Below are 24,782 nucleotides of genomic sequence, written 5' to 3'. Positions count from 1 at the left end.
CAATTTCTTTTAAATATTTTCAATGATTGTATTAACAACAGTAATAATACCAATTCTAGTAAAAATACTACTACTAACTAAAGTTAATGGATTATCGAGGGACTGAACTTTTGAATTGTTTAGTTGCTCAGAGTTTTATCATTCAGGCATTTAGATACGGCAGCGAAGCTTCATGGGTCATCAAGCCTCAGCAGAGCGTACAGTCAGGAAGGAATTTTATTTATGTGGCACTTTTTAAGAACTTATGTCACAAAATGATTCACAAAAGCAATAAAATAGATGATAATTAAAACACAACATTATCAAGATAAAGCATAAAGCAAGATAAAGCAATGTGTGATACAGTTAAAGGAAACCTTAATTGCTCACACATCCTTAATCCATTCAGAAAGGTAAAGGCCCCTGTAACGAGGGGGTTTATGTAGCGGACCATCAACGCCTGGAGCAGCTGGTGTGATTGGATGCAGAAAAATCTGTAAATAAATGGTGGTTCAACCTGCTCAGCTTCATTTTGTTTTCTCAGGTGGAATCATGCTTTTAAGAACCAGATCACCACGCTGCAGAGCCAGGCCAAGAACCGAGCCAACCCCAACCGCAGTGAGGTCCAGGCCAACCTGTCGCTGTTTCTGGAGGCGGCGAGCGGCTTCTACACCCAGGTAGGCTTCACGAGGATCAGAATCTTTCTCCTCCCTCAAGATTTTATCATATAGATATAAAGAGCAGCGAGTTGATGTATCAGCTGTATGTTAGAGCCCCGATTCATTAGGGGTGTGACGATACACTCATCTCACGAGACGATACGATATTTTAAGAAAACTAAAATGACAAATTATGACTGGATAACAGACTTTTATTTAACTGAGTTGCACATGCATTTATAACTCTTAACAACATGCATGATGTAAGCATGAACTTTGAAACTTCTTCCTCTAAAAATTGAAATAAAAATAAAAATGTATAAAAGTTAAAATAAATTAAATTAAATATTTCTCCTTTTTTCAAGTGCAAACAATATTATATGCAAAACAAAAAGTTATTCTCTGTCAATACAGAGTGCAAATAGTGCAAACAGAGCCTGACCAAATATCTGATCGCGAGACAGACAAGTCCACGTTTCCTGTTTCCTGTTGGGTGTTTTTTTTTTTTTTTGTAGTGTAGGCCTAATCAAAGATTTTCTTAGTTTTCACCGTCTCTGGTGTAATGAAAATAAATAAATAAGTGATAAAGCAAAAAAAAAAAAAAACTCACGATACAGATTTTTGAAGTGACGAGAAATATCGCGGAGTTTAATATCGCGAGATCTCGTCACACCCCTACGATTCATTTATTTATTTGATATTGACATACCGAACATACGTGAACTATTCCAACATTTAGCCTGTTCAGATGTGGGAAAAGTTGGATGTGAAAGAAAAAGATGTGGGAAAAGTTGGATGTGAAAGAAAAACATGTGGGAAAAGTTGGATGTGAAAGATTCTGAAAGCAAGTGTGTGTTTAAGCCTTTAGTTGTTTACCTTTAAGCTTTAGATGTAATAAAATATCAGATTTAGTTCTTCCAAGTGAATGCTCTTGAGTTCTATGGTCGTGTTGTGGTTTAATGCCTCGTAATAAATTTAAAAAGTCTTTATTTGTAAGATCAGATATGTTTTTAAACACTGCGAAAAAAATGTTTCTTTACATTTCCGAAACTTGTTCAAATTGAATATTTGACTGCAAACATTGTTCCACTGGGCTACCTGCTCGTTTCCCTTTATCTTTAACCACAGACATTTGAAATCTTGTCGTCAAAATGTTGTTTTCTTTAAACGGCTTAAAGAATTAAATCTCCTTAGATCTCTTCACTGCCGCTGCAGGAAGGAGTTTGTGTTTCACAGTTTTAGAAACAAAAGGTCAGGAACTCGCTGAGCCGGCCTGCAGATGGAGGCACGGTGGGTGTGATGTTCAGAGTTTGAGTCACGCTGGACCTCTGCTGTGTTTCAGCTGCTGCAGGAGCTGTGCACGGTGTTCAACGTGGACCTGCCGAGTCGCGTCAAGTCGTCCCAGCTCGGCATCATCAGCAACAAGCAGGGCGGCGGCGGCGCCATCGTCACCCCTCAGCCCAGCTCCTGCTCCTACATCTGCCAGCACTGCCTCGTCCACCTCGGAGACATCGGTGAGAAAGCCTTCCTGCTGCAGCATCGGCCACGCTGAGCTCGAGATGATGCCTGTAAACAGAATACCTGCAGTTTTTCTTTCTCCAAGAAAGAACTTCAAAGGTTTAAAAGAGGCTGTTTATGTCTTCATCTTCTAACGTCCAAATGTAGCAACACGTCCGTGCTAAATGAAATGGTTCACGTCCCTCCTGAGTAGGGCTGCAAAGGGCCGGAAAGTTTCCGGTAAATTTCCATGGGAAGTTAAGCTTTTGGGAATTTTGGATATATTCGATATTGGAAACTTTCCATGGGAATAATGGGGAATTATGGGAACTAATGGGAATTTAGGAGAACTAACTTGGAATATATTATATCCAAGCATAAATATAAACAGAAGTCATAAGAAAACATCCATACAAAATGTTTTCAACAGATATTTCAACAGATTTATTTGTAAGTAGAGTAGAACACGTTCTAATTACTTGTTTCATGGATGAACAAAAACAGGAGTGGTCTTACATTCGATACGATCAGTCAGAAGACAGCTCTGTTATCCTCTTTCCGTGTCAAAAATATGAAACCTGTCGGTCAGTTGCTTATTTGGTGCATGTTTCTGTGTTTCAGCCCGTTATCGGAACCAGACCAGCCAGGCCGAGTCGTATTACCGACATGCAGCTCAGCTGGTTCCATCAAACGGTGAGTCCGGCTGTCCTCCTCTCAGCTGCTGGTTCATGTCTGAGCGTCTCTGCTCGTGCACATGTTCGGTGCTGGTTCATGTCTGAGCGTCTCTGCTCGTGCACATGTTCGGTGCAGTAATGTGAGTTGTTCTAAGCTCAGGTCTGGATGGATTATACCTTTAACCAAAGTCAAAGCCCCCCAGAGATGATCCCCGTCACAGCTTTAATTTATCTCCCTAAAAGGCTAAACTTTATTTAAGAAATTCTCTTTTGACTTCTTTATATTTATTCATATATTTTAAAGCTGCATGAGACTTAAATTGAAATTGTTTGTTGATTATCTTTTAATCAGCTGGTGGGATGTACCTTAAATGATAAAATAAGTACTTTCTGTTGGCTCTTTGAGTGATTTAGGTCCAAATCCTACAAAAACTTCTTAATGCTCCTGTTTGATCAAAAAAAAATAAAAATAATCAGATTTATTTATATAGCACATTTCATGTCCAAAACAGTTCAAAGTGCTTTACATAAAATAAAAGCATTGCAGCAGGGAGTGGAAGAAGCATTAAAATACATAAAGAGAAACAAATAAAATAATTTAAATAAATTTAAAAACAAGCAACAGTCAAGATAACCTTGTAGCACCCACAGTTGCAGATATGCAACAAGCTTTTTATTTATTTACATTATTTATTTACTTTATATTTTTATTTACATTACATTATTTGATTTTTTTAAATTTACATACATTATTTACATTCATGTGTAATATTTTTTTACATTACATTTTATGTGCCGACAGTTGTCACAACATCATTTTCTTGGCTCAGTGAGTTACACTCTGCTTTGCGGTGCTCTGTTCCAGTTGGTTCTGCTCTCGTTTGGTGTGGTCTGCTTTGTCCACCTTTCACAGCGCTAATGGGAGCTCAGCTCTCCAAATTGTATTATTACAAAATTAATCAGGAAAGCCCACAGTTGCAAATATGCAACATTGCCTAAAATGATTTAAAAAAAAAAAGCCCAATTCCAAAAATTCCCAAAATATTGGTTTATTCCCACCCAAAAAGATGCAAGAAGAGCCTAAAGGAGTTTTTTCAATGATTATTCATATGCTTGGGTGCTACAAGGAGAAGTTAAAAGATAGCGTTTGGTAAGTTCTGATCAGAGGTGACACAGTCTGAGATAATGGAGGGTCTCTGTGGACTGGAAACGGAGCCTCTGAATCGTCTTCTGGACACACAGATGTGTTTTTATTCATTTGCTGTTCATTCTTGTATAGTTTTTATGTTGGACTAAAGAGTGTTCAGCTGACATCGATGCTCCTCTAAGCCGTGGTTAGGACGTGAAGACGTGAGCAGACCGGATCAGGTCGTAACTTAAGCCCTTTTTCCATCAGATTCTGTAGCGAATTAAAAGTTATATCGCATTACTTTGTTGCGATATAAGATGCGTTCGGTTGGTTCCATCAAACAGGACGATTCTAGCGAAATAAAACGTGCTGATGCGCATTATTCTGACTCGACCAGATGATTTTCCATTACAAAAGTGGCGAATTGTAGCGAATTAGAATGCTCGGTAGCGGGAGTTTAATTGCTCGCGCTGTTATTGTCAGCCTCCTGTTATAACAGTTGCTATAACTTTCAAGGCTACGTACCTTTTCACCACCGGCTTTCGTTTTATTTATTATGCTAGTTACTTATTTAGAGTTATGGACAGTAGGATAGGACTAAACATGCTGCTAGTGCTGCTGTGTCAGCTTATAGCCGTCAGAAATTTAAGAAGGAGGATGAGAGCGAGGCGAGAATTAATTATGCTGCTTCAGGACCTCCCGAATTGTGTTTAAAAAAAGCAGAGTCTCTGCTCTCGACCAGTTGTTTCTTTTATCATCGGACATTGTTGTTACTAGTTGTTGCTGCTGTTTTGATACCGACAGGATAGGTGAAATGGGGCGGCTGAGCGGCTCAACAACAACATCGAATCCTCGCGCTTTACCAATACCATCTGCGCATGCGTGGCTAGTCTGAATCGCATTAACCTTTTCCATCACTTCTGTAGCGATACAACTTAGCCCTGAACCACCTATTTCCAGCGAATTGATTTAATGCGACAAAACAGGCGTTCTAGCGATTTAACCGTTTTTCCATCACATGTATCACACTAACTTCTTGATGCGCATCAAATTAAAGCGAATCATGTCGTTGATGGAAAAAGGGATTTAGACTTAGACTTTCTTTTATTGTCATTGCACAAAAAACACAAGTGAGTTTTGACAACGAAATGTCGTTCCTCGACTACCGGTCAACATCGCTAGATATCCAAGCTATACAGACTGTACAATATAAAACGGTGTGGAAGTGCTGTGTGCCAGCACTCTGAATAAAGAATATAAAAAAAATATAGAAATAAATAAATAAAATGCACTTAGTGCAAAAGTGTTACTTGCTGTGGATGAGCCGTAATGTTCCCGTGTGTCTCCTGCAGGTCAGCCCTACAACCAGCTAGCCATCCTGGCCTCCTCTAAAGGGGACCACCTCACCACCATCTTCTACTACTGCCGCAGCATTGCAGTCAAGTTCCCCTTCCCAGCAGCCTCCACCAACCTGCAGAAGGCCCTGTCCAAGGCCCTGGAGAGGTAACGGCTCCCCACGGCAACACGCCACGAAATGCCGGGAGTTCCTTTTTAATTCTATTAAGGCGAGACACGGCGGGCAAAAACAATTTTTAGATTTTGGGCCAGTCCACTCCTTCAATATGTGTTATTTCAAAACATAAATTAAAATGTTTATTTCATCACATTTTGTTTGCAGTACATTTCGCCCAAATTTACCAGACTGAATTCCCCTATTTAAATCTTTAAATACCGTTTTCTCAAAATCCGTTTTTTTGTATTTCCCCAGTATCAATATCTCAGCCTATGGAGCACCTACTAACACCAAACTTTCCAGTTATACACGTAGCAGTATTCTGAAGATATTTACAGAAGGATTTGTTGATAAATCATTCCTGGCCTGATTCATGTGACATTATGATAAAAAAAATATTGCGAAAATTGATGTTTTTTATGCTATGGACAGTATATTTTGATTTCCTAGGAAATGAAAGCAGATATCCTGAAATCCCTCTGTAATTTTCTTTTTATTTTGTGTGTAAACAAAATGAAAAAAGAATTTTGCACCTGGCTTTATCATATGTTCAGATCTATCTTCCGGAAATATATGCAAATGTGCGCATATTTAATGAGATAATGCCTCATTTGCATAATTAAAAATACAAATTTCTAAAACTTTTAATACATTTTTTTTCCATACTTGTATAAGTAATCAACTGAAGAAGTTTCATGGTGATATCTATAATTTAAAAATATTACCCTATTCACCTGTAGTGTCTCGCCTTAAAAAGATTTCAAACATCTTCATGAACCAAGAAGAAGGAGTCCAGTTGACCTTATTCGAGCTCTGGGGAGTCGGCTGACTGAGGGGACTCCTTCTCCTTCCTCTGTATTAACTCTAGGGCTGAACGATATGGACAAAATTTCATATCTCGATGTTCATGCCAGATATCTCGATATCGATACGATACGACTGTGAAAACTCAGCATTTTTCTGAAAAATAAAAACCACGATACAAAAGAAGGACGTCTGCATCCATCGGGTCTTGAGTTGGAAGTTTGTTGTTATAAAATGGAGCGTTAAACTGATGTAGGGTTCAGTCGTCCGGCTCCACCACAGCTCCGTGGTTGTGTTCGGATTCAACATTCATTTTACATTCGTTGTAGATTTTTGGAATGGCCACTTGATTAAAATATGTTCGGGGTGTTTTGTGACGTTTGTCCAGCGTCTGAACCATTCTGAAAGCCCTCTTTTGTGACGTGTACACGGGTCTTTTGCATGTGGTATGTTACAGCATCTGTAATGTTTTTGTGCCTGGTGGACGTCGACTCTTATGGCGTAACGCTACTGAACGCATCAGCGATCAAGCTTTGCTCGGGCTTCACTTCTCCGCCGTTGCTCTCATTGCTGTACACTCTTTACGTCGTGGTGTTGTATCAGGTGCTGGAACATGTTTGTTGTGCTGTCAACACCTCTCTCTGGTTCACATCCTCTTTTCTGAATCCAAAATACCTCCAAATAATAGAGAACGACTTATTTTTTGCCACTAAATCCGTCGGCTGCGCAGATTCTGCGCCGGCCTCATGTTTCTCTTTTTAATTTCCCCGCTGTGCATGTAGTTTGTGTGTCTCCGTCTCCCTCGGATGTTTGTCATTGGCTGGCTTCAGCTGTGCATAAGGGCGAGCGTTAAAACGATGTCTGCGACTGCCTGAGCTGCACATGCGGGGAAATCTATATCGTTGATATTTGCAATATTAATATCTTGAATGTTCATATCTAGATATTGATACGATAACGGTATATCGTTCAGCCCTAGTTAACTTCTCCTTCCTCTCTGTGTTTCTGAAGTCGCGACGAGGTGAAAACCAAGTGGAGCGTGTCCGACTTCATCAAGGCCTTCATCAAGTTTCATGGTCACGTCTACCTGAGTAAGAGTCTGGACAAGCTGGACGCTCTGAGGGAGAAGCTGGAGGAGCAGTTTCAGGTACGACGCTTCATCCCTTCTCAGAGAATCTTTCTTCTCGCGTCAGTTTGGGAAGCTGACGTGTCGTGTTGTGCGTCTGCAGAGGCTGATTCTGCAGAAAGCCTTCAGCTCCCAGCAGCTGGTGCACATCACCGTCATCAACCTGTTTGAGCTGCACCATCTCAGAGACCTGACGGCTGACGGCAGCGAGCAGAGCTACAGCAGCGAGCAGCAGATCAGCTGGTTCCAGCTGCTCGGCCTCTACAGTAAGAACCGGAAACGCCACCGCCAGTCCAGATTCAGATACACTTACGCCTCCTCTGGTTGATTAAAGTCACAGTCAGTCACTTCTCCAGGTTTCACAAACTTCCGCCTGATAGTTGCTGTTTAATCTGCTTTCGCTTTGGTGGAGGAATCATGTCGATGCATGAAAAAGTGAGTTTTCAGACGTGAACATGGAGTGGCGTTTATTCCCGATCCTCTCCATGCTTTAACCGAACATCTGGCTGCTCTTTGGGGTTCATATAAGCCGAGCACGATTGAATATCTGGCTGCTGTAACATTTAAAACTTTAAAGATGAGTAAAAGAATAACACAGAAACGGACATGCAGCCAGTGTAAAGCTGCTAAAAACTGGAGTGATTCAAGATTCAAAGTTTTATTTGTCACATGCATAGTTATACACGGTACAACATGCAGTGAAATGACCTTTGACCGCCGTCCACAAAATACAAACTATAAAATATAATATAAACTAGGCAGCAAAGTAACATTAATAGAAAGTTAAAGTAAAATTAAATATTCCTAAATTAGAATAGTAGAATATCAAATAAAATGTATAAAATAAATAAGCAAGATTAAAATACAAAATAAGATTAAAAATACATACATATAGAATACAATAGAGTACAAAATAAGTAAATATATGTATGTGCACAAGTTAAAGTCCGAGATATGTACACCGTGTGTGCAAAACCGTAGATTTGTGAGGTGTGAGCGAGAGAAAATGATGAGGTCACGTCTTCTTTTTGAGGTCTTTTGGTGACTGTAGAACAGCAGGAGGCCAAAGAGTATCAGTTAACTGGTCCAAATGGGAACGATTTCCATATACAATCATGTTCTCTGGAAGAGTGAGAAGATTCTGTGTTCAGCATAACAATGCAGGAAATAATTCATCCCAAAGGCAGCAGAAATGATTAAAACGGAGTAGGACCCCAAATGGACTCGCACCACAGCAAACGGGCTGAAAAGAGGAGTATTCCTCTACGGAAAAATATTCCAATGATGACAAAACTGTGTCTCCAAGACCAGCAACATGTGCGGTTATTGATTAAAAGAGAAATTAATACGTTTCTTAGCCTTATTTATGGCTTAAAGCTGGTTCATACTGTACATTTCTCTCTTTAAATAGTTATTATTTCTTATTCGGTTCACCAATTAATCGATCAAATACTCGATTCCCTAAATAATATCTGTGATGGGGCTGAACGTGTCTTTACAAAAGAAATCCTTTAATTATTGCTTAAATGTCGCTTCTGTCAGTTCTCAATGTTGGCCTCCAAAAGCTGTGTTCAGGGTTTTATGTGAAGCAGGAATTATTAAGTGTTTCTGACTCGTCTGCCTACTGCCGGCGAGCTGTTAAATCACTTCTGAGGTCCTGTCCGCGGTCTTAATGCAAAATCCTGGGGGAATGTCCATAAAACGGTCCAAAAGCATCTGCGTTACAGTGACAGTTACTGACATCTGGTGGCCAAATTGGAGATAGCAACCAGATAAATCTGTCCACCCACTAACAAACTGCCTCTGTTTCTGTGAGTAGAAATCCTGAAGACTGAATATAAAGTTAGTATACAAGAATACCCCCAAATATAATGTAAAGTTATCTCCCTAACCCTAATCTAGAGTTGAGAGGTGTCCCCTAAGACAAGGGTTCTTAACCTTTTTGACCTTGAGGCCCAATTTTTATAGTACAAAGTGGCCCGGGGCCCATTAAATATTTACACTGTATAGGTTTAATTGACCTCACTCACGGTTTTGGTTTGTATTCAATAATAAACCAAATCCACTTACAGTTTGACAAGCAAAAACCTCAAATAAAATTACATGATAAAATGGGATCATCACAAAGACTTTTATTAGACATGTGTATGTAAACCTGCACACATATCAAGCCACTGAACAGGCTGACAAGAATTTTTTTTATAGGATCAAGTCAGGCTTTTTAATTAAAAAAAGGACCAATAGTTAGATTTGACTTATAATAAAAAAAAATTTTAAATATATATAAATAAATCAATCAATCAAAGGGTGACAAAATAAATACATTCAAATAATATGAATATTTTTTTTAATGAAATAAACTGTAAATTGAAATAAAGTGCAAATGAAACTTTGCCTTATAATCTGCAAAGTCATTTGACAATTGCTTCAGCAGGCAATACGGTACCTCCGTTTACGAAGCCGTATTTTATATAATCGGGATTGTACCGACGCAAAATTGTACTCTTTTGTGGGGGGTCGGCACGATGTTCGTCATTTTTCCGTTTGAAAAACTCCTCCATCATTTTATATAACGTCTCTGACAGCTAGCGTAGAGACGAAGACAGTCTTCTTCTCTGTCTATTGCAGCTTGTTAAACAACTGACTGATGCATTACCGCCACCACGTGGTCGAAAGCTGCATTGTAACTGAGCTTCTCGTGGATAACATATCTCTGGTGTCTTCAGTTGATAACCTATGCAGTCCCGCGGCCCACAGGTGCAAAATTGAAAGTTTTTTGCGGCCCTCTAGGTGGCGCTGGCGGCCCAAGTTTGGGCCGCTGCCCTATGGTTAAGAACCCCTGCCCTAAGACATCAGCAGTTACTCACACTGAAGTCTGACATCACTTCCTGTCTCCTCAGTGTCCTTTCTGGGTGTGATGTGCAGCCGAGTTCTGCTCAACAAGAACCGGGGCGAGGAGATCATGGGGGAGTGTCCTCTGCCGGCCATCAAGGTGTCCCTGGACTGGCTCAAACTGAGGCCCAGCGTCTTCCACGAGGCCGCAGTGGAGAAGAGGCAGTAGTAAGTGCGCCTCCCTCCTCATCCTCAGCCGTCATGGAGCTGGGAGACGTTTAACTCCTCTTTCTGTTTTTCAGTGTCTGGCCCTGGTTGGTGTCCATTCTCAACAGTTTCCAGCCCAAAGAAGAAGACGTGTCCTGTTCCTCAGGTAGGACGGCAGCAGATTCTGTTGCTAAAGAATCAGTCTGAGCTTCTGCGTGTGAACCCCTCCTGGTTCTTACTTGGTTCTGATTCATGTGACCAGAAGCACCTGCACGTGTGTTTATGTGATGAAGATCACTGTGTTTTTTTTATTCTTGTAGCTGTCAAACTGTTTGGTTTCTGATCAGCTGAGCTGGTTGAACTGTTTAAACTCCACCGAACTGAATAAAACGGGCTGAAAGTCCCACATTCACATCAAATCTAGTTTCTACCACCAGATAACAAACATATTTTATTTGAGTTGAGTTCTGTTGTCAGAACTCTTTCTTTAGTGTTCTAGGGTCGACAAGATCGTAAAGACGCGGGAAAAGTGTCAAAGTAAACTTTATTGTCAAATCTGTATACGTACAGGATTGAAATCACGTTTCTCTCAAAATCAATAGTGCAGCGGTAACATTTAACTTAAAGGGGAACTCCGGGGCATTTGAAGCGTGTGTCCATTGCAAGGGGTTGTCAAATAGTGATAGTAGGACACAGAGAGGTGCGTATCTGCGCTCCCTGTGTGGAGATCGCTCTGTCCGCACAGCATTTCATGCGAGGCTAATACGTGGTGGCTAAGGGGCAAGTGCTAACCCTTCCACGTAAAACAACAACTTGCACACTGCAGAAACGTCACACCACTTTATAAACCATCCGACAATAAAGTCACAAGCCTTACCATCAAAACCATATGCATGGTTCTCACATTACTGGCATGGGGACGTTACAAAACAACTTTATAAACAGCATGTAACTCACCGGCTGGTTGTACGCTCGCGCATGTGAAAGCCCAGAAGAGTCGATTGAGAATAATCCCATATACAAAACAATTATATTCTCTAGAAAAACTGCGTTCAAGTATTTAAAACATAACAAGAATATTACTGGGCATGTATTGTTGTAATGTTTTAAATACTTGAACGCAGTTTTTCTAGAGAATATAATTGTTTTGTATATGGGATTATCGTCCATCGACCCTTTTGGGCTTTCACATGCGCGAGCCTACAACCAGCCGGTGAGTTACATGCTGTTTATAAAGTTGTTTTGTAACGTCCCCATGCCAGTAATGTGAGAACCATGCATATGGTTTTGATGGTAAGGCTTGTGACTTTATTGTCGGATGGGTTATAAAGTGGTGTGACGTTTCTGCAGTGTGCAAGTTGTTGTTTTACATGGAAGGGTTAGCGCTTGCCCCTAGCCACCACGTATTAGCTTAGCATGAAATGCTGTGCGGACAGAGCGATCTCCACACAGGGAGCGCAGATTTGCACCTCTCTGTGTCCTACTGTCAGTATTTGACAACCCCTAGCAATGGAAACATGCTTCAAATGCCCCGGAGTACCCCTTTAACACTTTAATACACAGCAAAAATAAACTATAGTAACCGGTAAACAGAGTGACAGTACAAATGTGGATATATATATATATATATATATACACACACACACACACAAAGTCTCTGACATCGACATCAGAAGTAAAGTGTGAGTGTGAGTAGTACAGCATTTTATGTAATTTACTTTGGGAACACACCTTAATTCAGGGCATAATTCAAAGAAAACATCTGCCATCTGCTGGTAGATCTGATGTGTAATGTGGGACATTGAACCGGCTTTATCCAGTGTGGCGGCTGACAGTGACGCTTAAGAGGTTAATGAAATATCGCTGATCTTGGGTCTTGAAAGCAGTGATCTCAGGACAAAACGCTGAACGCAGCGTGCTGGAATCTGATAATAAAATCTGCTGTGTCTGCATGTCAGTTTGACCTCGGATCCAGTCGGAGTCTGTTTTCTGTCAAGCTTTTTTTTTTTTAAATTTTGGTTGAGTTTCTGTTGTAGCTGAAGGCGTGCTTGTTTTCTCCACAGTGATGCCGCTGCCAGAGGAGTTCGAGCTCCAGGGTTTTTTGGCTCTCCGGCCCGCTCTGAGGTACCGACCCACTCTGGTTCACTCAGGAATGTGCTGAAGACTCGGCCAGCGTTGACGTCGTGATCTCCGTCTGTGTTTCAGGTGTCTGGACTTCACAAAAGGCCATCAGGGAATCCTGGTGGACAGGGACGGCCTGCCGGTGCACGCCCGGCACCAGCGCCTCGTCGGTCTGGGTAAATGGGTGGCCGACAACCAGCCGGGGTGAGCGCTCTAACTTCGGTGTTTCAGACTAGCTGTAAAAAATAAACACTTAAAGGGACAGTTCGCCTCTTTTGACATGAAGCTGTGTAACATCCCATATCAGCAGCATCATTTCTGAACATCTTCTTACCCCCTGCTGCGTCCTGTGAGCAGAGTTCCAGCCTCGTTTTGGTGTTGATGAAGGTAGTCCGGCTAGTTGGCTGGGGTTTAAAAAATAAAGCGTTTTGCTTCTCAGAACAATATGCGTTCAACAGAGTAATACATTTGCATCTCAAAATGGTTCTACAGGAAAAAGTCAGACCTCACAATCGCTTGGCCCTATTTTCTCTCCCTTCGTATCACTGCCTGCTGCCGCCTGCCGCGCCTGTTACGGTGTTTGCTGCTCGGTCTGCACTTCGGTCTGCACAGCAGGTAAAGGAAAGGAAAGAAAGGAAACAAAAGGAAAGGGAAGGAAAGGAAAGGAAAGGAAAGGGAAGAAAAGAAAAGAAAGAAGGAAAGGAAACAAAAGGAAAGGAAAGCCGCCTGCCGACAGCCGCGCCTGTTACGGTGTTTGCTGCTCGGTCTGCACAGCAGGCAGTGATACGAAGGGAGAGAAAATAGGGCCAAGAGATTGTGAGGTCTGACTTTTTCCTGGAGAACCATTTTGTGATGCAAATGTATTACTCTGTTGAACGCATATTGTTCTGAGAAGCAAAACGCTTTATTTTTTAAACCCCAGCCAACTAGCCGGACTACCTTTATCAACACCAAAACGAGGCTGGAACTCTGCTCACAGGACGCAGCAGGGGGTAAGAAGATGTTCAGAAATGATGCTGCTGATATGGGATGTTACACAGCTTCATGTAGAAAGAGGCGAACTGTCCCTTTAAAGAAAGCAGAAGTGACATCTCTGCTGCGTGGTCTCTGCAGGCTGATCCAGTGCACGGTGAGCGAGGACGGCCTCCTCATCTTCATCACCGACATTCCAGAGCAGGCCATCGAGGAGCCGCAGGAGAAGGAGGCGCCGGTGCTGCAGGAGTCGTCCAATGGCGAGCAGACGCAGAACGATGGCGGGAACTCGGGTCTGAAGTCGGTTCTGTCGGTGGGGAAGACGCAGAGCTCGTGGCCCGACAGCGGCGAGCGGCCCGTCGTCACCTTCAAGGAGAACATCAAACCCAGAGAGCAGAGCCGTGAGCCCGCACGGATCCACCACCAGAAGGACGCCGGCAAGGAGCGGCGGGAGTTCCCCAAAGGCAACGGGGCGGCCGGGAAAGGAGAGGTGAAGAGGGACGGGAAGAGGAAGAGCGAGATGAAGAAGAGCGGCCACGAGAAAACCGCCGATGTTGGGAAACAGGTGAGGACGCTGGAATCCAGCCCACGTTTTAAAATAAAAAAATCCATCCAGCTGGATGTCTGTCGTGCTGATGTGGCGCCGACTCTGATTCAGGTGAAGGCGCAGACGGAGCTGAGGAAGACTCCGGTGTCCGAGGCGAAGAAGACTCCCGTCACTCCAACCCAAACCACCTGCTCCTCCCAGTTCATCCCCATCCACCATCCCGGAGCCTTCCCACCGCTGCCCAGCAGGCCCGGTACGTCCCCAAACGCCCCGAGTCTCAGAGGACGTCAACCACTTTAATGCTAATATTCGATAATTGTTTCTAATAATTATTATTTTTTTATTATTATTATTTATTTTTTTTAATTAAAAAAAAAAAATTAAAATATTTTTTTTAAATATTTTTTTTAAATATTTTTTTTTTAAATATGTTTTTTTAAAAATATTTATTTAAATATCTTTTTTAAAATATTTTTTAAAATATATATTTTTTTTAATATTTGTTTTTTTAAAATATTTATTTAAATATTTTTTGGGGCTTTTTATGCCTTTAATGGACAGGACAGAATCAGAATGCCTTTATTGTCAACGAAATTTAAAGCCACCAAAAACAGTGCAAAGAGTGCGAATATAAAAATATTAAAAATATATAAGTAATGTAAAAAAAAAAGGGAAGGGTGTAAGATGCACAGTTTTTATTTATTTGTTTTTTTTGTTACGGTAATAAAATAAATAAAATAAGGTGTTAGTAGATTCAAGTATATAGATATATTGCACACAACAGTGTTTGGCCATAATTGTTGAATATTGCACATGAACAGGGATTGTCCAAAGGGAAGATCAGTGTGTGTCAGAGTTTAGATTTAGGTTATGGCTTTAGGGAAAAAGCTGTTTTTGAATCTGCTTGTCCTGTTCCTGATTTTCCTGTAGTTGGAGGAGAGAGAGACAGGAAGTAGGGGGCAGAGAGAGGGGGAACAACATGCGGGGGGAAATGTTAGACAGGCTTCTTCTTTTCTTTGGGACGGTGCGGTACCGAGGCTCAAAGTTTGGATTTTATTTAGTTTATGTGGAGCCCACTGCATTTAAAACCTCCTCCTGATTGGTTCCTTTCAGGTTTCCCTCCCTCGGCCTACGTGATCCCGCCCCCGGTGGCGTTCCCGGGGCTCCAGGTGAATCCGGGGTTCGCCTTCTCCACGGGGGTGTCTGTCCCGGGACCTTTCCTCCAGCCGGGCGTTCACACCCAGGCGGGCTCCCAGGTCCAGGCCGGGAAGCAGTCCCACATTCCCTACAGTCAGCAGAGGCCCTCGGGCCCCGGGTCCTCGGCTCAGGGGCCAGGGCCCATGAACCAGGTACCCTCGCAGGCTCAGCAGCAGCCTTCCCAGCAGGCTTTGCAGCAGTCGGTCCAGCTGCAGGTTCATTCCATGAGTCAGCAGCAGTCGCCCACCAAGCCGGTGCAGCAGGTGGGGATGGGGAAGAGTCCGCCTCACCACCCGGGTCTGCAGCAGGTCAGGTCACGTGACACGCAACGTTCCCTCCGAGCTGCTCGCACAGTCTCAGCGCACAAGAAAATCTATGCAGCGCATAAAATAAAATTCACCATAAACGTATTTATTAATTAGACCAATAAAGTGTTTTTCTGTACCATTTTTCAATGTAACGCAGTGAGTGACAGGTGTTCAGCCAATGATACGGTTTACTTGCGCTATGCAGCCAATCAGAGCATTGATGGTGCTTGCATATATATCATATATATATATGATAGAGCCCTGCCCATATGCGCCGTGCAGGTGAGCTAGCTAACAACAGTGCGGCGGAGTTAAGAGACGCCCCTTATCATGGCGAAACGAACGGGCAGCGCCAGCGCCACATCCACTCACCAAGCCAAAGTAAAAAAGAAATGCGGTTCTTTTAGGCTGTCTGAGTGCAAACAGAAGAACAAGCGGTGAAACTGGGGGAGATTTTTTTCTTTTTCGAGTGAGAAAAATCTACTCTGCAAAACAAGGCTGCAAGCATGACTCTCACATATAACAGATAACATACTACACATCTCATGAACAACAAGATTTCTGTCTTTTTCATTTTAAGTGGGCCAAATCGCTTATTTTAAAAGTAAACCAATGAAAATTGCTGCTGTGATTTGATTTTTTTTTTAATAAGCCATGTAGCCACAGGTGTGATACTGGTGTGTGGCCACAGCGTGCACATCTGATGTTGCTCACAGTGGTCCTCAGTAGGGATGGGAATTGATAAGATTTTTACGATTCCAATTCCATTTTCGATTCTGCTTAACGGTTCGGTTCTTTGTCGGTTCCCTTATCGATTCCCATTTGGAGAAAAAGGACAACAAACCGGTCGATTAGCATCAACTTTGTTTAGTTTAGAAGTAACACGAGTCATGACCTCACAAACCCAACAACGGTGAGGTCCACATTGGTCTATCCTGGCCTGGGTAATTTAACTCTTCCTGCTCTGGTGAAAGGAGAAGCTGGAGGTAGAGGTGAACTGGGGGTAGCACCACCAGCCTCTGGCTCTGAGCCAGTCAGGCTCTGTCTCTCATGATTTCATCTAAATGTAATGCCTGAGAAGGCATTCATTTAACCTTAACCGTTACTAACAGCAGCTTTTACAATCAGGCAAATGGAGCTAACATGATAGGCAGTGTTTGTTAGTTAGTTAGTTACCTGCAGTGTTAGCCGAGGACATGCTAACGTTGCTAACGTTGCTGGGTTCAGATTCACCGACGTTAATCATTCATTCATAGTTATTGCATGTTGGTAGTATTTCCTCCCTTTGGTGAAATATTCACTTTGCAAGTTGCCCTGTTGTCGTCTTTTTTAGGGATGTGTAACCAAACTTTCGAGCGTTTGTACCGCTTGGGCGCCATGTTTACTGTTGGCTGCTGGCTGCGCCGGACTCGCCACGCAACGTTGCGTGGTGACGTCATTCGCGCCCACTGGAATCGATAAGGGAATCGTTTGCAAAATCGCCAAACGATTCCAAGGAATTGAAACACTGGGAACCGGTTCTCAACAAGAACCGGTTTTCGATTCCCATTCCTAGTCCTCAGTGTGTTTGCCCGGACACATGAAACATTAGAGGGAACATTGGTGACACGCTTGCACAGCAGCTGTAAAAACGTGTTGTTCTGTGTGCGCTGACCGGGATCACTGTGTGTCCTGCCCTCTGTTTCCGCTCTGCAGTACATGCAGGTCCAGGACCAGCCCGCCCAGATGTGGACCCAGGCCCAGGCGGCCCTGCAGAAGCTGCCCCCCATGCAGATGTCCATGAAGCAGCAGCAGCAGGCCTTCTACATGGCGGCTCAGGATCCTCTGAAGCTGTACGAGCACCAGCTGCAGCCGCCCAACATGGACAAGAAGATGAAGTACCCCGACATCAAGATGCAGGACTTCCACTGGGAGCCCCCGTACAGGATGGGGGACGGCCTGGCCATGATGGCAGAGCGCATGAAGAGGCCTCCGCCGGGCGGCATCTGTGCGGAGCAGGAGGTCCCCGTCGGGTCCCGCGGACCCCCGTTTGAGGTTAGCTCAGAGGAGAGAATCCTCTCCCGTCTGCCTCTGGCTCTCTGCTGCTTCTCTTGCTTTTCCTGTTTTGTTTTCCAGTCGTTTCTCCTCTGAACAGAAAGTCTATTCCACCTTCAGATCAGATAAAGTTACTGCATTTAACCTGGTAACTCACTGAACTGCTCAGAGCTCTTATTCATAAGTAAACATTATGTCCTTTTCTTTCATCCAGTAGTTTCCTTGCGGTGATATCAGGTCACTTCACTCAGTCAGGACCCATTTGGAGGTGTCATATCTCTGGTTCTAAGTTTAGATCCTGTTTCCTGTGGTGGAACACCTGCAGATCCTCCTTACAGCCTCACAGATGCTGAATTTCTTTACAACATCCCTTAAAGGGACAGTTCGCCTCTTCTGACATGAAGCTGTGTAACATCCCATATCAGCAGCATCATTTCTGAACATGTTCTTACCCCCTGCTGCGTCCTGTGAGCAGAGTTCCAGCCTCGTTTTGGTGTTGATGAAGGTAGTCCGGCTAGTTGGCTGGGGTTTAAAAAATAAAGCGTTTTGCTTCTCAGAACAATATGCGTTCAACAGAGTAATACATTTGCATCACAAAATGGTTCTCCAGGAAAAAGTCAGACCTCACAATCGCTTGGCCCTATTTTCTCTCCGGCTAGCACCATGTATAAAATATATTTTATAAAAATATTATTATTTTATCAAAATATTATATTTTTATCAAAATATTATATTTTTATAATAGTTTATAAAATATATTATTTTAAAATGTATTTATTTTAATAAAATATCATGATAAAAATAATAATTATTTTATTATTATTATCAAATAATAAAAAAAATTATTATAAAAAAAATTATATTATTTATTAAATTATAAAATATATTAAATAATGAATAAACAATAAATAATTTATTAAATAATAAATTAAATTCGTATCACTGCCTGCTGTGCAGAGCGAGCAGCAAACACCGTAAGAGGCGCGGCTGTCGGCAGCAGGCAGTGATACAAAGGGAGAGAAAATAGGGCCAAGAGATTGTGAGGTCTGACTTTTTCCTGGAGAACCATTTTGTGATGCAAATGTATTACTCTGTTGAACGCATATTGTTTTGAGAAGCAAAACGCTTTATTTTTTAAACCCCAGCCAACTAGCCGGACTACCTTCATCAACACCAAAACGAGGCTGGAACTCTGCTCACAGGACGCAGCAGGGGGGAAGAAGATGTTCAGAAATGATGCTGCTGATATGGGATGTCATACAGCTTCATGTAGAAAGAGGCGAACTGTCCCTTTAACTTGAATGTTTTTGTTAGGCTTACATATTCACACCATTTTCAACCTCCTGAACTTTAGCTTCAGATCTGTGTGTCTGTGGACGAGCCCGTAATCGGCGATCAAAGGGAAACTCCACAGATGGAAACAAACAAAGACGTGAATTTTTAGTTGTGCAGATGGATGTGAAGGAGGTTCTTCTGCCTTCCGGCAGCTTTTTGACAGATTTGATTGCTCAGCTTGCTCTGTAGCTGTCGGTATAACTCCTTCTTTCCACCTCTCTCACTGGCTTGCTTCTTTCTTTTCTCTTGTTTTCTGCTCCTCTCCCTCTTTGTTCCCCCTCTCCTGGCATCATCTCTCACTAGGACAACAAGAGCTCGCCTCTTCTACCTCCTGACCTGTTAAAAACTCTAGCAGATTTTGAGGAAGAGGAGGAGCTCGTCTTTGCTAAGCCTCCTGATTTCTTCCAGGCCTTGGCTGGCCCTCTTAGCAATGCTCCTGGACCAAATATATTTGTATGTAGCCCTGTCTTCTTCATCCTGAACCCCACCTCCTGCATCCCTGCTCACCCCTTTGCATCTCTTTAGTACTGCCTCACATAAAAATATGTAATTTAGCCGTTTTAAACGGTTCATCCAAAGAGTTTTCCTGAAATGTTTCAGTGTAGCTGTTTTTGATTTTGGCTTTTAAATCGTTTTGAATGTGTTCAAACATCGAATGAAGTGATGGATCATGGAAATCTGGAGATTTAAAGGAACTGAAGACAAGGAACAAGCGGTTTAGAGCAAAGATGACTCGTTGTAATTAATAGTTATTAATTATTTTCTCATTAAAGACAAATATTTTAGGGAGACCCTGAAGTCTCCTTTAGGGCCCCTCTGTGGTCTTTGGGCCCCACAGCTGACAGATGAGTTACAGCCTCACCCGCAACATGTAAAGAGCAGAGATCAGTAAACGTAATTGATCTGATCGGATGATTTGTACAAATACAGATGCGTGTTGATGTTTTTCTGTGATCCTCCCGCATTTCTCTGCAGCTGCCAAACCAGACCAGGATGGAGAGTGGCCCCGAGGTGGTCAGCCAGTCATCCTCCCTGCTGCCCATACCTGGCTTCCCCATGCAGGTGAGAGCCTTCACCCGACCCCTCAAACATCTTTTATCTCCCCTGATCAAACGCACTCTTACACTGTTCCCCACTAAAATCCTCCCAATCTGTGACAGCCCCATTCCCACAGAGGCTGTATTCCTATAAGCGTTTAAACAATCAATGTTTCAGCTGATGGTTTGATGTCCACTGCAAAAAATCTAAATCTTATATGTGTCTCATTGAGTATCTCATTACACTTAATATCAGACACAACTGCCTAACAAGTTCCATTTCAGCCAGATATAGGGACTTGTTTTAATACAAAACATCTGGAATATCTTGTTAAGTGAAAAAGTCTTGAAAACATCTAATTTTGAGTCATATTTCACATGAAACAAGCTTTTTTTTTCCATTTTAAGAGGTTTTTAAGCTAATTTCAAGATCACTTTTATCTTAAAAGTCCTAAATATCACATTTTATTTCAAGAAATCTTGACAAGCTGATTTTCACTAGTTCCACTGGCAGATTTTTTTGCTTATTTCAAGCAAAAACGTCTTTTATTTGTTGTTTTTTTTACTTATTTTTGGAGGGGCATTTTTTCCAGTGTCGGAGGAAAACTGAATCTTCTTCTGGCTGAAAATAGATTTTATCACTTCAGATATTATTCAGTTGAAACAAACAATTCAATTAAGTGTTATGTGTATCGACAATTTCTCCCTGAAGCGCTCAGGTCCAAAGATAACAACTTCAGTTTGTCTGAATTTAGAAGCAGACAGTTCTGAGTCATCCAGGTCTTTATGTCTTTAAGACATGCTTGTAGTCTGACCAACCTATTGGGTTCATCTGGTTTTACAGATAAGTACAGCTGAGTATCATCAGCATAGCAACGGAACTTTATGCCATGCTGTCTAATAATGTTACCTAATGGAAGCATGTATAAAGTGAAAAGAATCGGTCCAAGCACAGAACCCTGGGGAACTCCATGACTTACTCTGGTGTGTGAGGAAGATTCTTCATTTACAAGAACAAACTGAAATCTATCAGATAAATATGACTTAAACCAGCCTAATGCAGTTCCTTTAATCCCAATAACATGAAACCTGGGGCTGTCCTTTATGTACCGCTCTGAAGCAAGCTCCTATGTTCATAACATCTGTGTGTGTTCAGGAGTACAACCAGAACAGCATCTTCAGTCAAGCTTACGGCAAAACCCTGCCGCCCAGCTCCAAGCCCGACGTTCCCATGGTGCAGCAGGAGCCGTCGCTGTACTCGCTGTTCGAGGGGACTCCGTGGTCCCCCTCCCTGCCGGCCAGCTCAGGTACGTCACACCTGCGCAGCTCAGATTTAAAGGGATAGTTCGCCTCTTTTGACATGAAGCTGTGTAACATCCCATATCAGCAACATAATTTCTGAACATCTTCTTACCCCCTGCTGCGTCCTGTGAGCAGAGTTCCAGCCTCGTTTTGGTGTTGATGAAGGTAGTCCGGCTAGTTGGCTGGGGTTTAAAAAATAAAGCGTTTTGCTTCTCAGAACAATATGCGTTCAACAGAGTAATACATTTGCATCACAAAATGGTTCTCCAGGAAAAAGTCAGACCTCACAATCTCTTGGCCCTATTTTCTCTCCCTTCATATCAATGCGTTCAGCCACCTAGCGACTGCCGCGCCTGTTACGGTGTTTACTGCTCAGAAGCAGGGGGCTGCTCGCTCTGCACTTCGTCTGCACAGCAGGCAGTGATACGAAGGAAAGGAAGGAAAAGAAACAAAAGGAAAGGAAAGAAAACAAAACTAAAGGAAACGAAAGGAAAGAAAGTAAGAAGGAAAGGAAAGAAAACAACAAAAGGAAAGAGAAGAGAAGAGAAGAGAAGAGAAGGAAAGGAAAGATGCCTGCCGACAGCCGCGCCTGTTACGGTGTTTGCTGCTCGGAAGCAGGGGACTGCTCGGTCTGCACTTCGTCTGCACAGCAGGCAGTGATACGAAGGGAAAGGAAAGGGAAAGAGAAGAGAAGGAAACCAAACGAAATTAAAGGAAAGGAAGGAAAGAAAGAAAGAAAGTAAGAAGGAAAGGTAAGAAAACAACAAAAGGAAAGGAAAGGAAAGAAAACAACAAAAGAAAAGGAAAGACGCCTGCCGACAGCCGCGCCTGTTACGGTGTTTGCTGCTCGGTCTACACAGCAGGCAGTGATACGAAGGGAGAGAAAATAGGGCCAAGAGATTGTGAGGTCTGACTTTTTCCTGGAGAACCATTTAGTGATGCAAATGTATTACTCTGTTGAACGCATATTGTTCTGAGAAGCAAAACGCTTTATTTTTTAAACCCCAGCCAACTAGCCGGACTACCTTCATCAACACCAAAACGAGGCTGGAACTCTGCTCACAGGACGCAGCAGGGGGTAAGAAGATGTTCATAAATGATGTTGCTGATATGGGATGTTACACAGCTTCATGTAGAAAGAGGCGAACTGTCCCTTTAAGGCTTTGTTTAAGGGATACGTGTTTCTGATGTAAGCTGCGCTCTGATTGGCAGACCACTCCACCCCGGCCAGTCAGTCTCCCCACTCCTCCAACCCCAGCAGCTTGCCCTCCTCCCCCCCGACGCACAACCACGGCGCCATGCCCTTCTCCAACTTCGGGCCCATCGGCACCCCGGACAGCCGGGACCGCAGGGTGATGGATCGCTGGAAGGCCGACAAGCCCGGTGAGTGAACCGAGGGAACCGGAACTGTTCCCAGAGTCTCTGTAAAAGGTTTGAGACGCAGTCGAGTTTTCCAAGCAGAAAACCCGACTCGCTCCAGTAATTATCCACGTCCAGCAGGTGAAGAGGCTGTGAGGGTTTCACATGCTGAGGACTGGGAACCATCTTCCTCTGTCAGTGTGCACGACCAGAGAGTTCTGCTCATGTGTCTCAGCTCAAAGGTTCATTCTACAACATTTTAATAAGGAACACGCTTAAAGGGACAGTTCGCCTCTTCTGACATGAAGCTGTATGACATCCCATATCAGCAGCATCATTTATGAACATTTTCTTACTTAAATAAAGCGTTTTGCTTCTCAAAACAATTTGCGTTCAAAAGAGTAATAAGGACAAACCTTTGTTATTTTATAAAACTTGGAATCCATTTTTAAATTATGTTGGTATGGAGAGTGCACAGACTCTACAGAAGGGACTTATCTGGTCTGAGTTGAGTTATGAAACCAACTAAACATCATAGTAACACCTGGATATCACTTTAACTGAAGAACAAATCTGAGCTCTTTATGTCGTTGTACGGTTTCTTTTTGTTTTGGTCCTTGTCTGTACTTCCTATTAATCTGTTTTGAATAGATTTTTTCCTGTTTTTTTTTTTTGTCTTTCCTTTCACTGTGTGGGTTTTTGCTGTTGTATGGTTGTTTGTTTGCTTGTTCACCTCGTTCTGTGTATTATAAGGCGCTTTCATGCTTCTGTACAAAGCTTTTCGTGTATAATTTCAATAAGCAATAAAGATATGTTTAAAAAAAGAGTAATACATTTGCATCACAAAATCATTCTCCAGGAAAAAGTCAGACTTCACAATCTCTTGGCTCTATTTTCTCTCCCTTCGTATCACTGCCTGCTGTGCAGACCGAGCAGCAAACACCGTAACAGGCGGCAGCAGGCAGTGATACGAAGGGAGAGAAAATAGGGCCAAGAGATTGTGAGGTCTGACTTTTTCCTGGAGAACCATTTTGTGATGCAAATGTATTACTCTGTTGAACGCATATTGTTCTGAGAAGCAAAAGGCTTTATTTTTTAAACCCCAGCCAACTAGCCGGACTACCTTCATCAACACCAAAACGAGGCTGGAACTCTGCTCACAGGACGCAGCAGGGGGTAAGAAGATGTTCATAAATGATGTTGCTGATATGGGATGTTACACAGCTTCATGTCAGAAGAGGCGAACTGTCCCTTTAAAGTATACGTGAGTGTCGTACGAAACGAGTGAACGAACTTCTGGTTGTTAAATCTTCCCGTTTGAAGTGGTGCGACTCGGACAGGATAAAGAGAAAACGTGTCGGTTGTAGCCAAACTGCTTGGGACCGGCAGCCCAAATTCTGCTGGTTCTGCCAGAAGCTTCTCCGGGTCTGAGCTTCGGTTCCAGGTGCTGACGTGTGCCCGTCCTGTCGTCTCTCAGGAACCGTCGGCGGGTTCGGGCTGGACTACCTGCCGGCCTCGGTCTCCTCCACGGCGCCGGACACCAGCTGGCATCAGGCCGGGTCGACGGGCAGCTCCTGGACCAATCAGGAGTCTCCGATGGAGGAGTCGTCCTCCACCGTGCTGCTCGACAGCCTCAAGGTGGGTGAACATCCTGTCGGGCACAGTTTTGGTGCTCTGGACATGTTTAATGATTCAGTTTTCAGAACTGATTGTTTATTACAAATCCCAGAAGGGTTTAGGCCCAGAATGCATCTGTGATCTGTTCAGAGAATATAAAGCCAGCAGAGCTCTTAGATCCAAGGACTCAGGTCAGCTGGTCCAGTCCAGAGTCCAGACTAAACATGGAGAAGCAGCATTTAGCTGTTATGCTGCAAACAAGTGGAACAAACTGCCAGTGGAGATTAAACTTTCACCAAATGGAGACATTTTTAACCACTTATTGTCGCATATATGCTACAAACCGTTTGACTCAATCAACCAGCTGAGATAGCATCTTTATTCCCCCAATGCCGGTTAGTCCATGTTCACTACGGACCCAGGAACCTTCGACAAGCACTTGTTTCTAGTGGGACCGCAAAGTGACGGACTTATTTCCTGTTGTTGTTGTTATCTTATTATTGACCATTATGCCTGGTGTTGCAAATTTGCAA

General features: G+C 42.9%; 2 protein-coding genes across 4 annotated transcripts in view; one reads left to right on the top strand and one right to left on the bottom strand.

Annotated features, from left to right (window-relative positions):
• LOC142398498 (uncharacterized) overlaps positions 1-24,782 on the bottom strand; it is a 462,406-nt gene that overhangs the window by 421,442 nt on the left and 16,182 nt on the right. The gene's annotated exons all lie outside the window — the stretch shown is intronic.
• The window catches only part of smg7 (SMG7 nonsense mediated mRNA decay factor), a 32,333-nt gene that overhangs the window by 6,093 nt on the left and 1,458 nt on the right, over positions 1-24,782 (top strand). The window contains exons 4-22 of one of the 3 annotated variants that reach the window (XM_075482508.1): positions 524-656; positions 1,981-2,152; positions 2,757-2,828; positions 5,291-5,441; positions 7,267-7,402; positions 7,485-7,647; positions 10,282-10,441; positions 10,516-10,586; positions 12,484-12,544; positions 12,626-12,745; positions 13,655-14,078; positions 14,172-14,313; positions 15,174-15,409; positions 17,261-17,599; positions 19,238-19,387; positions 19,910-19,996; positions 21,128-21,278; positions 22,486-22,656; positions 24,110-24,270. In XM_075482508.1, the coding sequence (XP_075338623.1) occupies positions 524-656; positions 1,981-2,152; positions 2,757-2,828; positions 5,291-5,441; positions 7,267-7,402; positions 7,485-7,647; positions 10,282-10,441; positions 10,516-10,586; positions 12,484-12,544; positions 12,626-12,745; positions 13,655-14,078; positions 14,172-14,313; positions 15,174-15,409; positions 17,261-17,599; positions 19,238-19,387; positions 19,910-19,996; positions 21,128-21,278; positions 22,486-22,656; positions 24,110-24,270 (3,100 nt within the window). Of the gene's footprint in view, positions 1-523; positions 657-1,980; positions 2,153-2,756; positions 2,829-5,290; positions 5,442-7,266; positions 7,403-7,484; positions 7,648-10,281; positions 10,442-10,515; positions 10,587-12,483; positions 12,545-12,625; positions 12,746-13,654; positions 14,079-14,171; positions 14,314-15,173; positions 15,566-17,260; positions 17,600-19,237; positions 19,388-19,909; positions 19,997-21,127; positions 21,279-22,485; positions 22,657-24,109; positions 24,271-24,782 lie in introns of all 3 variants that reach the window. The other 2 variants (XM_075482506.1, XM_075482507.1) reach the window with 2 other exon arrangements.

Source organism: Odontesthes bonariensis, chromosome 14 (assembly GCF_027942865.1).
Source record: "Odontesthes bonariensis isolate fOdoBon6 chromosome 14, fOdoBon6.hap1, whole genome shotgun sequence".
NCBI lineage: Eukaryota > Metazoa > Chordata > Actinopteri > Atheriniformes > Atherinopsidae > Odontesthes > Odontesthes bonariensis.
This window is presented reverse-complemented; position numbering and strand designations above follow the sequence as displayed.